The sequence below is a fragment of the Oryx dammah genome, unplaced genomic scaffold, assembly GCF_014754425.2.
Source record: "Oryx dammah isolate SB20612 unplaced genomic scaffold, SCBI_Odam_1.1 HiC_scaffold_27, whole genome shotgun sequence".
Classification (NCBI taxonomy): Eukaryota; Metazoa; Chordata; class Mammalia; order Artiodactyla; family Bovidae; genus Oryx; species Oryx dammah.
Window position 1 is genome coordinate 98286911 of NW_024070211.1, and position 21412 is coordinate 98308322.

The 21412-nt window shown below is 44.9% G+C and overlaps 1 protein-coding gene and 1 non-coding gene across 14 annotated transcripts in view; both read left to right on the forward strand.

Moving 5' to 3' along the window:
* PKP4 (plakophilin 4) overlaps positions 1-21412 on the forward strand; it is a 256672-nt gene that overhangs the window by 227717 nt on the left and 7543 nt on the right. For all 13 annotated transcript variants that reach the window (XM_040229137.1, XM_040229141.1, XM_040229128.1 and 10 more), the window contains 6 exons: positions 3990-4173; positions 9025-9142; positions 10584-10775; positions 10977-11150; positions 14146-14296; positions 17427-17622. In XM_040229137.1, the coding sequence (XP_040085071.1) occupies positions 3990-4173; positions 9025-9142; positions 10584-10775; positions 10977-11150; positions 14146-14296; positions 17427-17622 (1015 nt within the window). The remainder of the gene's footprint in view (positions 1-3989; positions 4174-9024; positions 9143-10583; positions 10776-10976; positions 11151-14145; positions 14297-17426; positions 17623-21412) is intronic.
* TRNAS-GCU lies at positions 5589-5661 on the forward strand. Its single transcript has one exon. It is a non-coding gene; the product is annotated as a tRNA-Ser (tRNA).

The window sequence follows — 21412 nt, forward strand, 5'->3', positions numbered from 1 at the left end:
TTAAGACTGGTGCTTTTTACTTCGAGTAGAAAAGTCAGATTAATCATTCCATAGCTAAGGCTTTTAAGTTTAATTGAACCTTCTTCATCTAATATTGGTTGATCAGAACTGGTTACTTTAGCTTTCTATAACCTTTATTTTTTAAATAGAAAGTGGGGAAGAAAAACTAGTGTCTTAGAACTTGCTCTGATGTTCAGAATGGCGAGTTAAATCCATACCAAAGGTAGTTTTCAGTGTTATATGGGAAAGTGCATGATTGGAAGTATAATGTAACCCTTAGTGTGGGATCAGAAAGCTGCCTTTGTGTGGATGCCACAAGCATATCAAAAATAGAATCCTTCCTTTTTTCTGATTAAGAATAATTTTGAACATTTTTTGAAGTTGCAGAAGAGGAAGCCTCAATTTCTATGGCAAACTGGTCTTATGAGTCATCCAAGTTGACCAAAAGATAGCCTACTCTGCTGCTCTATACATCTACAGAAGGATTACATACCTCTAAATAATTTCACATTTTATATTTGGGAAACACTGACCCTGCAGTTTTGCAGTTTGAGGGATGGGGATCCAGGCATTTTGGTGTAACTTCTGGTGCTAGGAGATGGATCAGCAATGTGCTTCCCCTAGCCCCATAACTAGGGTGCTGGTTTCAGCAGCTGTCCATTTAGGTCTTCAGATGAAAAATAAGCAAAACTATGCTGGCGAATTCCCTTGAAGATCCACACCACTGTTCTGACCCTCTCCCTATAGTTACAGACGTGAAAGGATACTCTCAGAACATTCAGAAAAGAAATGAAAAAGAAGGAATACTTGGGAACTAAATCTGACAGGCAAGCAGTAAAACAGAAATCTAAAAACAAAAGTGGATCCATTAACATATATTCCTGAGCTCCTACTGTGTGCCCTGCATAAGTGTAACCAGACATATAAAAGAATGAAAGAGTATTTCTTACCTACTATGCTTGCCTAATGAAATTTAAATTAATGTTAGATTTAGAAAAGATAAATGCTCATCATACTATAAAAAGTCAACATGTGGAATTTCAAGCCCACCAAATCATTAAACGGAGAGTTTATTTTGTGTATCTTGACTCTTTAAGGTATTGTGTGTAAAGCACACTGTGCCTGGCAAAGAGTAAGACCACAGTAAAACGGCCAAGTTACTGTTGTTGATGTTGATTTGTGAACGTTCTGCTGTCTAGTCCCAAGTAGATGAAATGGCTGGTAGTAGACTGTGAAATGACGTATAACTTCACTGATCATTCTAAATGCTGGACAAGGAACAGAAAGATCCAGACAAAATTCTCATTCCGGGACAGAAAATCAGGCCACTCTACAAACCTGTTAACTATCCTTTGCCGGAGTAGATCTTAGAAGGGGCCAGGAGTGGAGGCGGGAACCATGAGAAACAAGCTTTTCTGCCAGCGATCAGAGAACCTCTAGGCATCAACTTCAAGATAAGTGTGCTAAGAACCAGCCCTCTTCTTAGTCACGGTTTCACCTGAAGTTTGTGACAACACTGTTTACTTTTCTGTATAGATATATCTCATTTTATACCCATAGCCTACAATATGATAGACTTTTCCATAAACCTTGCCTTAAGTGGATTTTACTGGAATGCATTTATTCTGTGAAGTAGAAGGTAGCTTATTGGAAAATGCAGCTCTCCCCCATGTGTAGAATTCTGTAGAGAGGACTGTGAAATGATTTCACAGAAAGAAAAATTTCTCTATGGCCTTAGGAATCACAAGATATAAAATTGTCAGCAGGGGAGGTTGGGAAACGACCTTCGCCACCACAGCCTCTGGGCCACACGCTGCCCCGGATACAGGCCTCCTCGGCGCCCTGGGCGGTGAGGCCGACATGGCTGGCAGGAAATCGTAGAGCCCTATTTGTGGCAGCTGCTGTCACCATCCCTTCTGCACCTCAACCTGTTGTCTTCTCTCAGCTCACCTATCATCTAGGTCAGAGCCAACCTTCAGTGACTCGTTTTTCACTCTTAGCTCCCAAGGTCTGTTCTGTGGTCATCCATCCTCAGATATTTTTCCCCTAATACAGCCCTTTTAAAATGTCTTTTAGACCCAAAACCCAGTTTTCCAAACAGCAACACACAAGTGAAGCCCAGTATTGAGAAAAGAGGCTGGAGCCACTCTGGGTGAACTGGGGTAGGATCTAGAGCCCTGCCCCCAATTCTCCACGCACCCCTCCCCTGGCTTCCCCGGGAGCCCAGCAGAACCCTCAGAATCCATAGAGAAGTAAGGCCGCCTGTGGAGTTGAAGTTCATTTTGTGAGTGCCTGCCGTGTGCGTCTGCCACAAAATAATTACGGAAGCCAAGGTCTATCATGGTGGACAGGACAAGCTCTAAGAGACAAAGCAGGGTCTTTCCTTTCCGTGATTCTGGACTGTCCAAATCTCCCTCGAGTCCGAGCCTAACGAGGTGGGTCACCGCTAAGGCTGAGGTTTTGAAAAGCTGTGCTTATGGTGGGTTGTCCCACCCCAAAGGGTAGGAGCAGAGAAAGGGTGAAAGAGTGTCTTGGGGGAAGAAAGGAAACCCAGTCAGCAAGGCCCAGAAGTCAAAGCCAAGTGAGAGCAGAGAGCAGCCAGGACCCCGCATCTGCCTCCATCACTGACCGGCGACAGCCGTGAGGGTGGGTCAGGGCAGACACGGGGGATGATGGTCCTCCCGGTCCACAGAGTGTTCTCTTTGGTTCTGGCCTTGGCCTATACCCCTCCTCCTCCCTTCATAAAGAAAGAAAGCAAGCTCCTGTCAGTTCTCTCCTGCCTCCCTCCTTTTAAAGGGCCCTGCGATTTTGTCAGGCCCAGGGGAGGCGGTGCAGTTTCTAGGCTGGCCTCTTGGTCACCAGACCCAGAGCAGCAGCTTTCAGTCTGGCCTGACACTCTTTAGTCACATTCACAAGCCTGACGTGCTTCCATGGACATGGGCAGATTTTGCCAACTCTGTCCACTCCACAGGGCCTCGAACATTTTGTGTGCTGATAATTCTAAAGCACTGTACTGATGAAAGCAAGGATCCTTGCCAAGGATACATCAGGAGTGTAGGGTTCTGAGGACTTCAGTGCAGAGGAACCAGCTGCACCACTTCTCCTCCATCCCCTTCCTTCTTACTTAGGAAAATGCATTGATGTAAAAATTAGAGTAGGTATAATCTTGAAATTTCTCTAATTTCTAAAGAGCAATTATTAGAAAATATGCGTGCTACAAGAATAACCCTCTTATGGTTGACACAGAAATAAAGACCTTCAAGTATGTTTGTAATTCAAGTAACACTCTAATAAGCTACCTTTAGGGTCTGTTGTCCTTGGAATCTTGATATGAATTACAGTATCAGCAGCTTTTAATTTATTGTTAGTATCTTGCCTGTATCCAAAAAGGAATGGTAGTAATTTGCACATACTAAAAACACTCTTAACATGGAAACAGAAATGTTTAAACCTTTTCTAAATAAGGGAGACGTAGCAAATGTGTAACCATTCTTTGTGCCAGTAAATCACTGCACACATAATATTTATGCTTGAGCTTCCCACTAGCAAAGGTAAGAAAAGGAAGTGTGATGAAGTGTAGGTCTTTTGAGACAGAGAAGTTCTTTTCAAGTACTAAATTGTAAAAATGGCTTGTCACAGAGAACATTAAATGTACGAGACAATACAGGAACCTCATTTTTACAACCATCACAGACGCATCATATTTGTGATCTTTGATTAGATTGTGCCCATCCTCCTCATGGAGTAACTCTGCTTTGCTTTGCAAAACCAGTCATCTTGCCTAAGGATGACTCAGTGATGTACCAGAAACTCATATATGTTCATGCAACGTTTATTAGAGGTCCAGCCCCAGCCCAGGTGTAAATTCAGGCCATAGATTAGGTTTGGAACAGACTGAGTTCCCATCAACTAATGCTAATATGTTCATTTCATTTTAAAACTGCAGGATTTCTAATTGATGATTTGATTTTAAAATCTGCCTTCTTTAGGAGTTCTATGGAATTTATCCTCATGTGATGCTGTAAAGATGACAATCATCCGAGATGCTCTCTCGACCCTGACAAACACTGTGATCGTTCCACATTCTGGATGGAATAACTCTTCTTTTGATGATGATCATAAAATTAAATTTCAGACTTCACTCGTTCTGCGTAATACAACAGGTTGCTTGAGGTAGATATTTTATTTCTTCTTTCCGATTGTCTGATTAAATAATATGTGTCATAGCTAAGTTGATTTTAGGATGATTTACTTCACTTTTATTAATATCTATGTAAGTTTCCAAGTTTGTTTAAAAATTTAAGCCACTAGACTTTGTGAGGAAAACATTATGAGCACAGACTAGTGGCTTGAAAGACATTATCTTGTAAATGACTCTTCTATAGACTAGTCAAAAAAAAACCTTTCAGTCTGAAACGTTACTGCCAAAATTCCAGTGTTTTACACTTTAACAGCATTTTTCTGGTTATTACATTCTGATTGCTAATGTGTTTGTAGCCTGGTGTTTGTTTAAATTCAAAATATGGAGGTATAAACTTTGAGCTGTAAAATAAATAAGTCATGAAGATACAGTGTACACCTTGGTAGCTATGTGCTGTGGGTGCTGTGCATAGTCACTCAGTCGTGTCCAACTCTTTGCGACCCAGTAGACTGTAGCTCCCCAGGCTCCGCTGCCCATGGGCATTCTCCAGGCAAGAATACTGGAGTGGGTTGCCATGTCTTAGGACAGGGGATCCCCCCAACCCAGGGATTGAACATTAATGTGCAGGCAGATTGCAGGTGGATTCTTCAGCATCTGAGCCATCAGGGAAGCCCGGTGACTGGTGACTATCAGTTCAGTCGCTCAGTCATGTCCGATTCTTTGTGACCCCATGAATCGCAGCACGCCAGGCCTCCCTGTCCATCACCATCTCCCAGAGTTCACTGAGACTCACGTCCATCGAGTCAGTGATGCCATCCAGCCATCTCATCCTCTGTTGTCCCCTTCTCCTCCTGCCCCCAATCCCTCCCAGCATCAGAGTCTTTTCCAATGAGGCAGCTCTTCTCATGAAGTGGCCAAAGTACTGGAGTTTCAGCTTCAGCATCATTCCTTCCAAAGAAATCCCAGGGCTGATCTCCTTCAGAATGGACTGGTTGGATCTCCTTGCAGTCCAAGGGACTCTCAAGAGTCTTCTCCAACACCACAGTTCAAAAGCATCAATTCTTCAGTGCTCAGCCTTCTTCACAGTCCAACTCTCACATCCATACATGACTACTGGAAAAACCATAGCCTTAACTAGATGGACCTTAGTTGGCAAAGTAATGTCTCTGCTTTTGAATATGCTATCTAGGTTGGTCATAACTTTTCTTCCAAGGAGTAACTGGTGACTATAGTCAACAATATTGTGTTGTAACGTTGAAAGAGACTTAAGAAAGTTAATCTTAAAAGTTCTCATCACAAGAAATAAAATACGGTTTTGACTTTGTGTGGTGACTGGCTCACTGTGGTGATCATTTCACAGTGTATACAGATGTCAAATCACTGTGTTGTACACCTGAAACTAATACAATGCCTGTTAATTAGACGTCAGTCTTTTTAAATCTGGGCTTTCCTGATAGCTCAGTTGGTAAAGAATCTGCCTGCTATGCAGGAGACCCCAGTTCGATTCCTGGGTTGGGAAAATCCGCTGGAGAAGATATAGGCTACCCAGTTTTATTGGGCTTCTCTTGTGGCTCAGCTGGTAAAGAATCCACCTGCAGTGCGGGACACCTGGGTTCGATCGCTGGATTGGGAAGATCCCCTGGAGAAGGGACAGGCTACCCATTCCAGTATTCTGGCCTAGAGAATTTCATGGACTGTATAGTCCATGAAATTGCAAAGAGCTGGACACGTCTGAGTGACTTTAACTTTTTTAATGTAATAGTTGAAACCTTTTTGCTTTTAAAAGGGTGCAGAAAGGTGTAGTTTAAACAGTCATTGGATTTGAGTTTTATAAATAAATGAAAATGAACCCCAATACTATTTTCAGTTATTATCTTTAGCATTTGAAATCCAGAAGGCCTCCTTTCAGTGTTACAGTATTGCTCCTTATTTGCTGGTCATTCTCATCAGCGGTTGCCAAGGCTTCTTGGGAACTTGAAACAAACCTTAGGGTTCTGCCTCAGACAGACTGGCTTACTGTCCCATTCTGAACCTTGGTTTCCTCATCTTTAGAACAGGGGTAATAATACCATCTCAGAATTGTGAGGACTCAGCTTGTATGGAATGCTTCATGTAGTGATAACACAGTGAGCACTTTTCACATTTAAGCTAAGATGTCTAAGCATCTCTACAACAGATTTTGTGGGAGCAGGGGAAGGGGCCTGGGCTTCTCTGAAAGTGAAAGTGAAGTTGCTCAGTCGTGTCCGACTCTTTGCAACCCCATGAACTGTAGCCTGTCAGGCTCCTCCATCCATGAGATTTTCCAGGCAAGAGTGCTGGAGTGGATTGCCATTTCCTTCTCCAGGGGATCTTCCCGACCCCAGGAGTTGAACCCGGGTCTCCCACATTGCAGGCAGACACTTTACCGTCTGAGCCACCAGGAAGGCTTCTCCCCTGAACCCTTCCCCTACTGGAATGGTTAACTGTGTGGGCTCCTTCGCCTAGAACCGGCAGGGGCGGTGGTGGTGACAAGAGTCAGGCTCTTAGAGGACAGACCAACTCCCTGACTCAGATTCCTGCATCACCAAGCAGGTCACGTGGCCGCCGCTGCTGATTCGTGGGTCAGCATCTCATCCTCTCTCCATACCTGAAAGGGGAGACTGTGATCACTCAGCCAGTCTGCCGGGCTTCAGGGAAAGCCCAGGAGCAGGACACACAGGCTCCCCCAGTGGTTCAGAGCTATTAACATTTGGCGAATGCCTTCTGTGTACATTTAGTGATGACCAAAACAGACTAGATCTCTGCTGTGATAGAACAAAGTTCTATTGATGAAGATAGGTAAATAGGAAAATAACAGATGTCATTTAAAAAAATCGGGTGACCTAAGAGTTACTACAGAGAAGGTGATGGCACCCCGCTCCAGTACTCTTGCCTGAGAAATCCCATGGACAGAGGAGCCTAGTAGGCTGCAGTCCATGGGGTCGCTAAGAGTCAGACACGACTGACGACTTTACTTTCACTTTTCACTTTCATGCATTGGAGAAGGAAATGGCAGCCCACTCCAGTGTTCTTGCCTGGAGAATCCCAGGGATGGAGGAGCCTAGTGGGCTGCCGTCTATGGGGTCTCAGAGTCGGACACGACTGAAGCGACTTAGCAGCAAGAGTTACTAGCTGGGTACTTTGAAGGTCAGGTGGTCTCTCATAGGAGGTAAAGTTTCAGCCTGCATCTGAAATACTGCAGAAGCTGCTCACATGAGGGCCTGTGAGGGAGGTGAGGAGGACACACTCTAAGCCAAGGAAACAAGGAGTGTAAAGACTGGGGCAGGGACGGCTCAAGGCTGGAGCTTAATGTGCAAGGTGCAGAGTGGTGCCAGGTTATGTCAGATTTTTTAAATCACAGGAAAGAGTCTGTACCACATGCCAAGTGCCATGGGAAGCAGGGTTTTAATCACAGGAGAGGGCATGGTTTCTGACTGTGATGTAGGGGACAGTGGAGGCAAGAAGATGAGGCTGTGCATCAATCCAGGCAAACAATGAGAGTGGCTGAGACCAGGCTCTGGAGAGAGGTAGGCAGAGTGGGGTATGTTCTAGAGGGAAAGGCTGACAAGATTTGCTCATTGACTATGATAGACAATGAAAAGAGAGGAAGTAAAGACAGCGCCTTTATCTTTGACCAGATCAGCTGGGAGCATGGAAGTGCTGTTGATGAGGTCAGGCAGAGGGGAGAGGGGAGTAACTGAGGGTTTTGGCTGGTCTACTTTGAGATGTCTGATTAGATATCCATACAGTAATATTGGGATAAATGAGTTTGGAGTTCTTGAGAGGGGTTGCCCTAAAGATAGGCATTTAGGGGTCATGGGTCCACAGGTTGTATTCCTTGTGTTAAATCCAAGGAACAGAAGGATACCATCCAGGAAGAGTGCAAAGATAGAGGCAGGGACCAGTATAGCCCTTTGCACCCCCAGAAGGACCTATGGGCAGAAGAGGCTGAGAAGGAAGACAGCAGATGAGAGGAAAACCAGAGAGATATAAGGAACAGAAGAGGGCAGCTGTTGAATGCAGCATAGAGGTTACCGCAGAGGGATTATAGGTGATAGTATCTCTTTGGCCTCAGAAAAACAAAGGTGAAAAGAGAAGTCATTCTCAATCCCCCTTACAAAGGCTAATTTTTGCAAAATTGCAGAGTTAGACTACTTTGTTAATGGCACATAAAATAGAGCCTTAAAATTTGGTATCAATTCACAAAATGGAATGGATAGTAAAATTTCAGTATGGATGAGACCTAAAAACGACTCAGAGTTTTAATCATTTAAAAGATCAGGAAAATTGTAACATGACCAAGTATTCTCATTTAACTTGAAGTTTTTGTATAAGAAGTGATGTTTCCTCTGTTCATTCAAGAAGCATTTATGACCACCTACTACGTGCAAAACATGTCTTAATAGGTGCAGGGACTGCCAAGACCTTATGGCCTTACAAGGAAAGTAAAACTGCCTGAATATAGCAACCATGCATGGCTAACACACATCCTTTCATATGGTGGGCACTTTTGTAATTGCTTTATCTGTAGCAATTCATCTTTTCCTCACAGCAATCCTATGAGATAGTTACTATTATTCCTCCTTTTTTACATAGAAGGAAACTCAGGATAAGCCCCCAAAATAATTATTTTAGGAGGTTAGAAAGTGACCTGTCATGAGAGAGATACGAAGTTCAAGTGTCCCTGCTGTCTTCTGTTCATGGCTAATGAGGGGCTGGCTGTTATTATGAGCTCTTGAGATTTTAAAATGCAGGCTCCATACGCCTCCTCAGACCAGATTTACACGCTGCTCTGTCATCCATTCTCAGATCATTAAGGTAAGGCTCCATGGCTAATGAGCTCCCCCATGTCTCTGCCTGTATAGGAATCTCAGCTCTGCTGGGGAGGAAGCGAGGAAGCAGATGCGGTCCTGCGAGGGGCTGGTGGACTCGCTGTTGTATGTGATCCACACGTGTGTGAACACTTCCGATTACGACAGCAAGGTCAGTGAATGCTGGTTGGCAGAGGACGACAGCTGCTGACCATCACCGTCTGCATGCCCTTGACTCTGGCTGGAATTCCTGACCCTCTCCTCTTGGTTAGGTTACGCTCCAGGTTAAAGGGAGAATGTCTCTAAAAATTACAAGTTAACAGAGACAAGAGAACTTAACAAAAATAGCCTTAGAACCATGAAAACTGAGTGATTCCGTGTGGTAAGAACCTTAGCAGGGTCCAGACCTTCTCTGTGACTCTCCTGGGCTCAGTGTCAAGGTGATTGCCCCACTGCTGTCCCCTCTAATTCTATATCCCCTGCTGCTACAATCAGATCCATCTGCATCTGAGTATTTACTGAATAAAAGTTCTTGATTGAGACACTGGAATCCCCCCACCGCTCTGCCCAACCTGCCTCAGTACCAAAGGATGCCCCTTTCTACACCCCAGGTTGCTGCCTTTCATGCACTCCCTCTGTTCCCAGCATAAGCCCCTTATCCTCCCCTCCCATTTCCTCCATCCCAGCCCTTGTACAAGGCATTCTGCTCATCATCCAAGGTCTGCACTGGCATCAGAGGCTGGGGAAGGTGGGAAGAAACAGGAAAGAGGGACTAAATGTGTCAAGAATCCCAAGGCAGGCCAGTCATGTATTGTTCAGATTGGGCTAGACAGAGAGAGGCCGCAAGTAGGCCTGGGTTTGAAGATAAGGGTTTGTGAGAGAAAAGAATGATGAGTGATAGGCTTGGGAGGAGGTAGAGGAGAATTCAAAGTGACAGCCAGGTTTTCATTTCAGCTTCATTGAACCAAAAGATCTGCAGATGAAACTGAGAGGAGTAAACAAGTTGGAAGGGGAGCGCTTGCGGGGCAAAACTGAGCTTGGTTTTTGACACTCTTGGTTGAATAGACAGTTGGCTTCCCAATTAGAGGTGTGATAGAGACTTAGGGGGGCAAAAGACCATGTACAGACGACAAAATGTAGAACGAAAGAGCTCATGGAACTTTCCACAGATGGAAGGGAGAGGTGGGAGATGGAAGAAGAGGACAAAGATGGCACTTGGGGGACAGGCTGTGCCGGAGGGGGTTGGCCCCAGCTGCTGTCGTGATGAGAGTTCCCAGCTGTGAGAAGGGGTGGGGTTCTGGTAATGTGGGAGCATCTGCCACTGCAGCGGCCCTGAAGCAGAAGCCTTGGGTGCTCTTCCCTCCAGCGCCCCGCACACTCCACTCTGTTAAATCAGATCCTCAGCTCTCCTTCGGGTGGCTCTGCACGCTCTGTGAGCTTGGGGTCCCACCAACAGTCTGGAATCAGTTCTAACGTTCAGGTTGCAGGTTCCCATCAGTGAAAAACAGTTCTTTCATATTCTGCATTTATTTAGTACCACTGGTGCTTGGTACAGAAGCATTTTGCACTAACACGCTATGATGGTTTTAACCCTGCGCCTTGTTGGGTTTCAGACCGTGGAGAACTGCGTGTGCACCCTGAGGAACCTGTCGTATCGGCTGGAGCTGGAGGTGCCTCAGGCCCGGCTGCTGGGGCTGAACGAATTGGATGACTTACTCGGAAAAGAGTCTCCCAGCAAAGATTCGGAGCCAAGCTGCTGGGGGAAGAAGAAGAAGAAGAAAAAGAGGACACCACAAGAGGATCAAGTTAGCATTTTATTTGATATCAAACTCTGATAAGTTTCATTTCTCTGGGAGTAAGAAATCACATATTTGGCAAGAAAACATTTTTTCTCATGATTCAGCTTTTCTGCGTAGCTCTGGCTGAGTCCAGCAGAAAGGAATGTTTTCAGATGTTGAATACTGTGTTCACTTTGCCTCCACCAGTGCATGTTCTTTGTCTTTCAGTGGGATGGAGTCGGTCCTATCCCAGGACTCTCGAAGTCCCCCAAAGGTGTTGAGATGCTGTGGCACCCATCGGTGGTAAAACCATATCTGACCCTCCTAGCAGAAAGTTCCAACCCAGCCACCTTGGAAGGCTCTGCCGGATCACTCCAGAACCTCTCTGCTGGAAACTGGAAGGTAGGATGTCCTCCACTCGTCCATACCTCCATGCAGTCAGACCAGCCATAGCCAATGGCAAGGGACGAGCGAAGGTGCTTAGAGCTTGCTAAAGGGTAGGAGGAAAAAAGTGAGGAGACTGCAGTTGGCTCTGGGGACCCGAGGATGGATATGACATAGCCCTTCCCCATGAGAAACTGAAGGCGAAGGAGAAAACCAGATGTACTGAGTAAGTGTTGTGTAGATTCCATGGTCTTGGAAGAGGACCTCTAACCCAGCCTGGTGAGGGAAAGGCAAGGAAGGAGGGACTCCAGGAGGTAGGGAAGAGTTCCTGGGGGGATGGTGCTGCCCAAGTGGAACCTTTAAGAATGAGCAGGTGAAGCCCACCCAGTGTGAGGTTGGGTGCAGAGGGAGCTTTCCAGATAAAGGCACAAGAGGGGACAAGAGCCCTCACAGTGAGGACGTCATGGGCAGAGGCTACAGGCTGGTGGCTGAGATGTGCAGGGGGACGAAGGGTGCCCATGGTGGAACTGGCCCTCATACCCAGGCCTGACGGCCAAGCTTCAGGAGCTAAAACCTGACCTTCAGACCAGAGGGGCCACTGAAAGGGTTTAAGCAGACAGGCAACATAGACAGACTGATGTGGACACTGTTGGATCCCATCTGCAGCTGCACTGAGAGTGAATTTGAAGTCAGGAGCCATGGAGGCTGGGATTCTATTGGAAAGCCTGGTGAGAGATGCCGAGGGCCTGAATTGGAGCTGAGATTGGGCCTTCATTCCTTTCTAATACTTGCAGAACCTACGTGTGGCAGTTTCTGCCTCCACTGGTAAATGTGTGACTTCATTAGGAAAATTGAAGGTGATTTCCTACTGTTACCACTATAAGCAAGTTCTCAGAACTTCTAAAATATCATCTGACAACGTCTCAGACAATCCTTGTTTGAAACATTTCAACCTCTAGAAGTTTGCCAACAAGTATGTTTTAGTAGAATTATTATAATGCTTGTTTTTGGTTATTTCCTCCATTACCACCTCCCAAAACAAAAATTGTCTGGGCATTGTTTTTTTCCATGAGAGTGAAAAGTATTGCATTGCTAGCATGCAGCCAGCTGTTCTAATGCTTATATATAAATAATTAGGCCTAGTGCTAAGCCACTGTGGTTTTTTTGTTATTGTCCTTGATATGTGTATGCCACTTTGCTGTACAGCAGAGATTGGCACAACATTGTAAATCAACTATTAATTAGTTAAAAACATTAAAAGTACTAACAGCATCTAAGTACTGACTCTGGAGCCAGACCCCTGGCTTCAAGTCCTGCCCTACCTCCCTTACTAGCTGGAGGCCTCAGATTCATCCTCATGTCCTCAGGTTCATCATCTGTAAAATGGAAATAATACCTACCTCATTATGTGGTTTTAAGGATTAAATGAGGTAATAAATGTGGAGGACCGAGGACGGTGCCCAGCATATAAGTATTCATAAATATTTATGTTGGTGATATGGTGTTCACCTCCAGCTTCTTATGACCTGAGAATCATATGGTGATTTTAAAAACAATAATTAAAATAGATATGATTTGAGTTGTAGAATTTTGTTTTCTGAGACCTTTAGTGAATAGAAGTTAAATGGCAGGGTCATTTAAAATGTAAATATTATATGGAAATGATTTCAAAGGTATCGAAAATAGTAAATCAAAATATTGGAGTCTCATTAAGAAAACAAGATTGTCGTGGTGAGAGATGTGAGCAAATGAGAAGCTGTTTAGGGAGTGGTGATGGTGGTAACGTTCTGAGAGGGAGGCACTCGAGGTAAACTGAGCCGGTTGTCTCCCAAGAGAGACAGGCATTGGTTCTGTCCTTGCAGGTTTCAGAGGGAGAAGTTGCCAAAGCTGCCCAAGTCCTTTACCCGACAGCAAGTTGTGTATTATGTCTCCCCTGCAGATTTCATTTGATTTAGAAAACAGGAGTATTGACCTGAAGAAAGCTAATAGCATCTTTGAAATGCATCTTTTCCTTTTATTTATGGTTTTTAAAAATCCATTCTGTTGATATTAAAGAAGCGTCATCACATATTTTCATGTTCAAAATAATACGAAGGGCTGGCAGGTCTTTGTCTTTGTGTCTTGACCACAGCAGGAAAGTATTAAGATGTTTCATGAGCAACGTTTTTCAATTATCCTAAATTTTGAAAGATAGTTTGTATTGGTAAAAATGTCAGTGAAAGCTCAAAACAAGATTAAAGACCCATTTTCAAATGTTACTTTTTCTGTTTGTTTGTTTCCTTGATGACTTCGTGTTCATTTCCAATTCATGTGGTGCCCAAACTGACTCACTGTACAGACTTGCCTCTTAATCACGGAAGAAGTTTTTGACTGTGGATTTTAAAAAAGCAGCAGCAGCAGCTAACTAATCTTGAATGATAAAGCGTTTTGTGCACAGATATACTTACTTTTTCACCAATGTGTATGAATTATGATGCTCAGTGTTCCTGGAGAGTTCCTTTTCTTCCAAGGCAAGGTATTTTTTCCCCAAGCAATTTCTTTGAAGGGTTACTAAACTGTAAATATTGTTGCAGAGGATACAGGGAAAAGATGACTGGATGGAGACAGGTTCTCCTTTAATGTGCACTGATCAGTTACCAGCTCTGCCATGCTATTTATAGCCTCTGGACCTGGCATGGGGCCAACTGCAGAGAAGACACGCCATCCGTCCTTAATCATGTTTATGTAGCTGAAGTAGAAAGTAATCACTGCCTTCTCTTTTCTGCACAAAAATATCTGCCAGATGGTGGTTTGAGGTTTTCAGGCTTTGGGATTTCTTTTTAAATCAGTCATCCTAGCTTATCTTTTTCCCAAACTGTTTTCTCTTGACTGGCATCACAGATTTAATCTCCAGTTGGAAAGAAAACATTTAATCTATTAGTTCATCTTTTGAAAACATCTTTCTTAGGTGACAGTAATGCCTGAGAGTTGCACTCTGTTTTATAATGGCTTATTACCTTGTTTTGTTTCCTAGTTTGCAGCATATATCCGAGCAGCCGTCCGCAAAGAAAAAGGGCTCCCCATCCTTGTAGAGCTTCTGAGAATGGATAACGATAGAGTTGTTTCTTCTGTGGCAACTGCCTTGAGGAATATGGCCCTAGATGTTCGCAACAAGGAGCTCATAGGTATGTTCTGGTGACCTGATGAACTCTAAAGAGAAATGACAGCGTTTATAAAGCTCTTCTTTTGTTTTATAAAAATATGACATTTAAAATGATTAACAACTGAGTCCTAGTCCCTGGTTTCTTGGTGTATTTGGTACCCTTGTGTCTGTACTTTCTGACCACTCCATTTCAGAGAGGTAGGGTTATTAACTGTAAGGTAAGCCTTCTGGCCCCTGTTCCTTTCCTCTCTCCCTGTCTCTCATGGGTATTTTAATGAGTTCAGCATACACCCACTAATCCACATAAGGTCTTATCTAATTTCTCCGCCTCCTCCCCTGACCCGTGACTGTTTCCCAAGAGAGATTCATTTCTTAAACAACAAAAAAAGGTTTGATGCTCACTTTTCTGATTTTTGAGACTTATATCTGCTAATTCACCAATACTACCATGTTCTAAATTTTAAAAAGAAATCACATGAATGTTTTATAACTTTTCCTTCTCAGATCTGTGTAAGTGCTCACACCAAAACAGAGCCACTGCCCCAAGGCCTGACCCCAGGGCAGGGTCAGGATGAGGGAAAGGCAAATGAGGCATATAGGTACAAAATTCTAGGAGGCATTCACCCTTAAATGTGGCTAGCACTTGCTAGCACTTAACTTGAGAATGAGCTCCTCTTCAAAGTTCTGCACTCTTGGCAGCTTACCTTGCTTGCCTCCTAGGGATGGCCACCATCCCAAGCAGAGTGTGGCATACAGAAAAGATCAGAGACCCTCCAGCAGGCCTCAGGTTAAACCCTGGATCCACTGCTCACTGGCTATATAACCTGGGGTGTCCTGCATTGAGCCCACCAGGTTCTATTCCTTCATCTCAGTTGAAAACCCCTCCTTGGTTTCCATCTCTGAAAGGAAGCTGCCCATGCCAACTCTCCTCACAATGGACTTGCTGTGAAAATGCAAGGTCCACGCCAGACCCATAGCTGATGATGGGTCAGGGGAGGAGGCGGAGAAATTAGACAAGACCTTATGTGGATTAATGGATGTATGTTGAACTCATTAAAATACCCATGAGAGATAGGGAGAGGAAAGGAACAGGGGCCAGAAGGTTTACCTTACAGAGCGACTGAGAATTCTCTATGGCCCCTCATACAGTGCCTGACAGCAGTGCTATTTTAAGTCATTGCCTGGATTATCCTGTTCTTAAAACACCATTCCTCCGTGGAGCCAAACTGTACCTCACAGAGAGGAAAGGAGCTTCTTTCCCAGCCTGTTCATACTCCAGCTCGTGCCTGATTCCAGTAGATGTGTTTATAGCTGTTAGTACCCACATTTCCTTGAGAGAAATCCTCTAGGTCCCCAAAGAGAGATTTTTTAAGTTATTTCTGTTACATCTATATTATTTGAATTTATAGTTTGGGAGTTCTTACTGCTAAAAAATAAAGGGTTGGCCACAGATGCCTTGCAGCCTATCATTCCACACATGGAGGAGAGAGTGGGAGAGCAGAGAGTGCCTCGCAATTCCATGGGAGCCCAGACCTGTGGGGAGACCAGTGTGCATTCCGGGGCCTCGCCTTCTCTCAGTGCCCCCTTGTGTTTTTGAGAGTTCCTCACCCGCTTTTAAACTTGAGTGAGCATTTTCTCCCTCCACTGATGAGCTTTATTTTACCCAGCGTTATTTACTCAGGAGTCACTTTTCCTTGTTTCTCCATGAAGATCCCTTCCTTCCTAGGCAGTCTGAGCACCTCCCAGATTTAGTATCTGACTCTGATTTACCCAGCATTTCTGTTCCTAAGAACCACTCCCTTCATTCTTTCCTCACGTCCAGCACTAGCAGTGAACTCTGTCTCCAGAGACATTTCTTCACGAGGAAACACAGTTTTGTGAGTTCACAAAAGTTCCTACATATTCACTTGACTCTAACAAAGCCAGCTGTCTGGGCCACAAGCTCTGAGAGAACTGCTAGGGGCGCTCACAGATGGAATGAGCGGCCTTCTCCCAAACTTGCTGAGTGTAGTTTAAAACTATGTCTTAGCAAAATGACAGATTACATGTTGCGGACCTTCTGGTCATTCACAAGTATTCACAATCACAAGTGCTAACTTACCATCTTTTCCTAAAAACCATATTTATCTTCTAGCTTAAGATGTCATCACTTTTTCCACTCTTGGTAACAATATTCTCTATGAGTAAAGCTCAAGGCTTCCCTTGACATGCTGTAAATTATGGAGCTTGCTTGTATTCAGGCCCTGTCTTCTCCTGCTTACCACTGTATATAAATAGGTCTTCAATAAAAACCCCATGTAGCATCCACTCAATTATTAGCATGGGGGAAAAAACTAAGAAAATATTTACTTGTGCTTTAGTTAATTTCCAGTTTGTTGGTCAGTAATTTAAACGGGAAAAGCTCGAGATAATTCCATTTTGGAGAAAAGTAAGGGAAATTGAGGGTCTGTAGGGAAATGCTTCAGGAGTGAGGGGGTTCCCCTGCCTTGTCCTGTTGGGAACTTTATTATTACATCACTCTTGAGACGTTGAGCATAGTCATTCATACCAGAATTGTATTTGTGTCTTCTTTAAAAGAAACAAACACATTGTTACTGATGTCAGATGTCAGACCAACTGATAGAAACCCTCAACTTGATGAAAATATGTGACTACCCAGTTCACATGTTGAGATCTAGAAAGATGTCATGAAAAGTATTTTTGGCAGCCTTACTTGATCAGCTTAAAACTTATTCAAAAAAAAGTTTTTAAAAGCTTTAAGAAGTTGTAATTGTGATGCATAGGAATTGAATGGAGAACAATATTTACTATGATAATTCCTTTATTCTCACTGTTCATGAAAATAGTGGAAACTAAAGCAACGTGATTAGTATACCAGTTTTACACCCTGATTTACATTTTCTTTTAGCAATTTGCAGTAAAGTTTTATAAACCAATCATTTCCCCAAGTGGCCTGGCCGTGATATTAACCTGCCCCTTACAGTTAAAATGTTTGTCATTTCCTTCTTCACTATGGATTTTTTTTCTTTCCTGTTATTGTCTCTTTTGAGGTTTTATCTTAAAGAGACCACGCAGTCACAATTTTTCAATAACAATAATAACAAAAACCAGGTCCCTTCCAGAATCTGAATGAGTTCTTTTGTCCTGGGCAGGGAAATACGCCATGCGAGACCTGGTCAACCGGCTCCCAGGTGGCGCCAGCCCCAGCGTGCTGTCGGATGAGACCGTGGCGGCCATCTGCTGCGCCCTGCACGAGGTCACCAGCAAGAACATGGAGAACGCCAAGGCCCTGGCTGATTCGGGAGGAATAGAGAAGCTGGTGAACATCACCAAGGGCAGAGGAGACAGGCAAGTCTGCTGCAAGGGGGTGCCAGCCCCAGGCCCTTATTCTTGGGTTGGACCTGTGACAAGGGCTTTGGTCAAGGATGCATTTCCTGTTGGGAGGGATTTATTTCTGCACTTCTTACATACCAATAAGCTAGGCAGTTAAAACCTGTTTTGCTGGGAGAAGTATTTGTGGTCATGTGGCCCCTTTTCTGCTCTTTATTTTCTTGGAGCATCCCTTAGCCCTACTATTGTCCTGTTGCTAAAGCCACATGCAGTCATTCTGCCTCCTGGAAGAATCAGACGTGTCATGGGGAGGAAAACCTGAAGACCCATCTCCCTCGGGCATTTGGCTCTGCTCCAGGCTCCAGGGCCTGTTCTGCAAGAACTTCTTCCTAAATCCTCAGTTCTGGGATTATTTGCTCCCACAAAGTACTAAAGTCACCATGTGCAGCAGAGTCTACGTGTGGCCTCAGGATGAGCCCTGGGCTTGGATCATATGTCACTTCTGGGTGACACCCAAGTGATGAAGCAGCAGAAGGACTGGTGGCAAAAATAGGTTTCTTGTCACAGAGCCATAGCGGTGACTATGAATTTGCCTTAGTGCCAGATCAGAGAGTCCTTCAAGGAAGTGGGAAGTGTAGGACACACATCCACTTCAGTTGTAAAGTGCCCCGCCCCCCCAGATCGCCTCCCGTGAGGCAGTGGCTTCCCTGGTTTATTTATGGCCCCTCTGGCATCTAACGCCACCAGTAGCAGGTGCTTTGTGTTTTTATTCACTGCTGTGTCCTGAGTGTCTAGAACAAAGCCTGGTCCCCAACTAGTAAACATTTATTAGTTGGCTGAGCATGAGTGCTAGAAGTCACATTGTATATACTTTTGAAATAATTTCTGTTGATAAAATATAAGAATAATGTAGCAAAGCATAGTCTCACTCCACAGAAGCCACAGCTATCAACATTATCTGTGTTTCCTTTTAGTCCTTTTTTTCTTATGTATGTATGTATCTTATGTATGTATCTCTTTTATCTCATTAGTAATAAGTGCACACACACTCCTTTTTATTTCAAAGGAAATGAAGCATTACAGAAAAAGCTAAGGTCCTGTTCCACTAACTCCCCTACTCTCCCCTCTTCCATAAGAGTAACCAAAATCGCATTTTGTGCTCTTAAAATTTTGTGAGATAGCCTTTATTTTTGAAAGGCATAAGAGCAGACTACAGAAATGCTGAAACAGTGCCAAAATCTTTGTATATTAAAAAAAAAGGTCTAATTTTTTTTTCAAAACAGATTCAGAGAGTCCTAGGTCAAATCAAGTTTTCTTCTGAACATAAACTTACTTTCTTTTCAATTCACTCACCACGCATCTGTCTCCTGCCTCCCTGCCATGTGCTACAGGGGTGTGCAGGTCACACCCACCCACAGGCAGCTTACATTCCCTGGGTAGAGCAGACGAGGTTCTAGTGGAGTGAGCAGCGCACTTAGCCTGTGGATGGTGCTGAGTGTGTGGCAAGTAATAAAATCAGGGATAGTTACAGGGCTCGCCAGGGTGAGGAGGGGGTGTTACAATTTTAGATCAGTCGTCGGGAAGACCTCAAAGAGATGGTGCTTCTTGGGCACAGACCTGGAGGAGGGAGGGAAGAGCATTTGGGGGCAAAGGGAACAAGTGGAAGTGCCCAGAGATGGAAGATCACCCGTGTGTGTGATGAAGGGCGGGAAGCCAGAGGGGCTACAACAGAGCAAGTCAGCAGGGAAGAGGAGGAGGGACAGTAACCAGAAGTACAGGAGCCTGTGGGCCAGTGTCAGAGGACTCTGACTTTAATCTGAGCAAAACTGGGAGCTATTGGAGAGTGTACAGCAGAGGAGAGACATGATCCGATGTCCCTGAAAGTAATCAGAGTGACTCCACAACCTCGTCTCCCCTGACTCCTAATAAGACTAACGGTGACAGGACTTGAGGTGGAGAAGTGGTCAATCCTGACATGTTGGAAACTAGCATCAGTGAATGGGATTTACTGAAGGATTAAATGAGCAGCAGGGAAGACGGAAAGTGTCAAGGACAACTCTGAGGTCTTTGGCAGAAGAGACCATGGGATGGAAGTGCCACTTACCGACATGGGGCAGCTGGCAGGAGCAGCAGGTCTTCAGGGAGGACCAGAGTTTGGGATGTGATACACTTGAGATGGCTAGTAGATGTCCACGTGAGGGTCTGGTCAGGAGTGGAATATACTCGAGTCAAGTTCAAGATGGAGGTCCAGGCCACTGATCAATTTGAGAGTCATAGGGTGTAGATGGCATATCTAGAGAAGAGAAATGAGATGAGATCAACAAGAAATGTAGATAGAGAAGAGAAGAGGCCTGAGGGCTCTGGTGTCCCTCATGGTTTGAGGTCAAGGAGATACGAGGAGCCAGCAGTGAGCCCGAGAAAGGGCAGCCAGACCATTCAGAAGAGACCCAGCCACACCTGGTGCCTTGCAAGCCCCATGCAGAAAGTATTTTGAAGGTGAGCGCATATCACATGTGCTGCTCAGCCAGGTAGGACTAGGATTGAGACATGCCCAGTTGAACAATATTGAGAAGATGGGATGAGAGAAATTAGAGATGAGACTACGTAATTGCGTCCAGGAATGGCGCTGCAAAGGGAGGGCAGAGAAACTGCCTTGCTTTCTCGGGAGTCAGGTTTCTGCTCAGAGAACCTGTCTCTAGAAGCATGTGGCCTAGCTGTTGGTGTCACGGTGTGCACCTAGCATGCCCCTGCTGTCGGGTTTGTGGAGTAGTCCTTGGAGCCAGGTCTGAGGTCTGCCTTTCCTGACCTGATCCCAGCTGCCCAGCACTTAAAAATGGAAAGCAATAGCAGCAGCAACAGCAGTGTGAGACCCCGGCTGAGAGTGGGTGGCTGTGAGCTGTAGAGACCTTGCAGGACCATCACAGGTGTCTGAAATTTCCTATGCATTCTCTTCTTTAGGGTATTCCTTGCTCTGTTGTCTATTTTGGAAATTTTAAATTTAAAAAGTCTTAGAGTGGTTGGGTCTGACCCAGATTTTCCCTTGACTCCCCTCCGGGAACTGAGATTGTGAGGCTCCTGCACTTGCCTACGTGCCACTCCCCTGCTGAAGCCTCAGAATCATCACAGCCCAGATTCTGCTGTGATGGACTGGATGGAGGAGGTGCCACCAGCCTGCTCACCTCTCTTCTTCCCCCGTGTCCTGAGGGTTTAGTTGGGAAGATAAGGAATGGAAGAGGACAGCAGATCAAATCTTCAATATCAAAAGGAAGTCTGAGGACAGAGGTGTTCAGTTCTCTTCAGGGCCTCTGAACCACCCTCACGAGGTGCTGTTTGCTGAGGCAGGAGGCCGCATTCCCGCATCCCCGCTTCTCTTCATGATGAGGCCGCTGACCGAGAGGACCAACTCCTGAGCTGAACTTCCTGGACTTGTGGTCAGCGGTGCTCGAATACAGCACCGACATTCAACAGACAGTCTTCAGAGAGGGGAGGCAGTAACTGACCTTATTTTCCAAAGCAAATATGAGAGCACACAGACACACGTGTTTACAAAGAGGTATACATGATAGGAAAGTTACAAGAAGGTCTAATAATGGTTCAGTGGGTATTCCAGCCAACTTGGCAGGGCCCTCAGACCCTTGGGATATGTGGTCACGGTCAGCAGTCATGGGCTCATTCCAACCACAGCTTCTGACCACACAGCCAAATGCCTGGGAGCCTTTATTGGTCCCTGCCACATCAGGCCAGCCCTGAACTTGACAGACTCCCAGGGGCTCCTCACACCTTGGTGGTGGTTGCTAGCAGCAGCCTC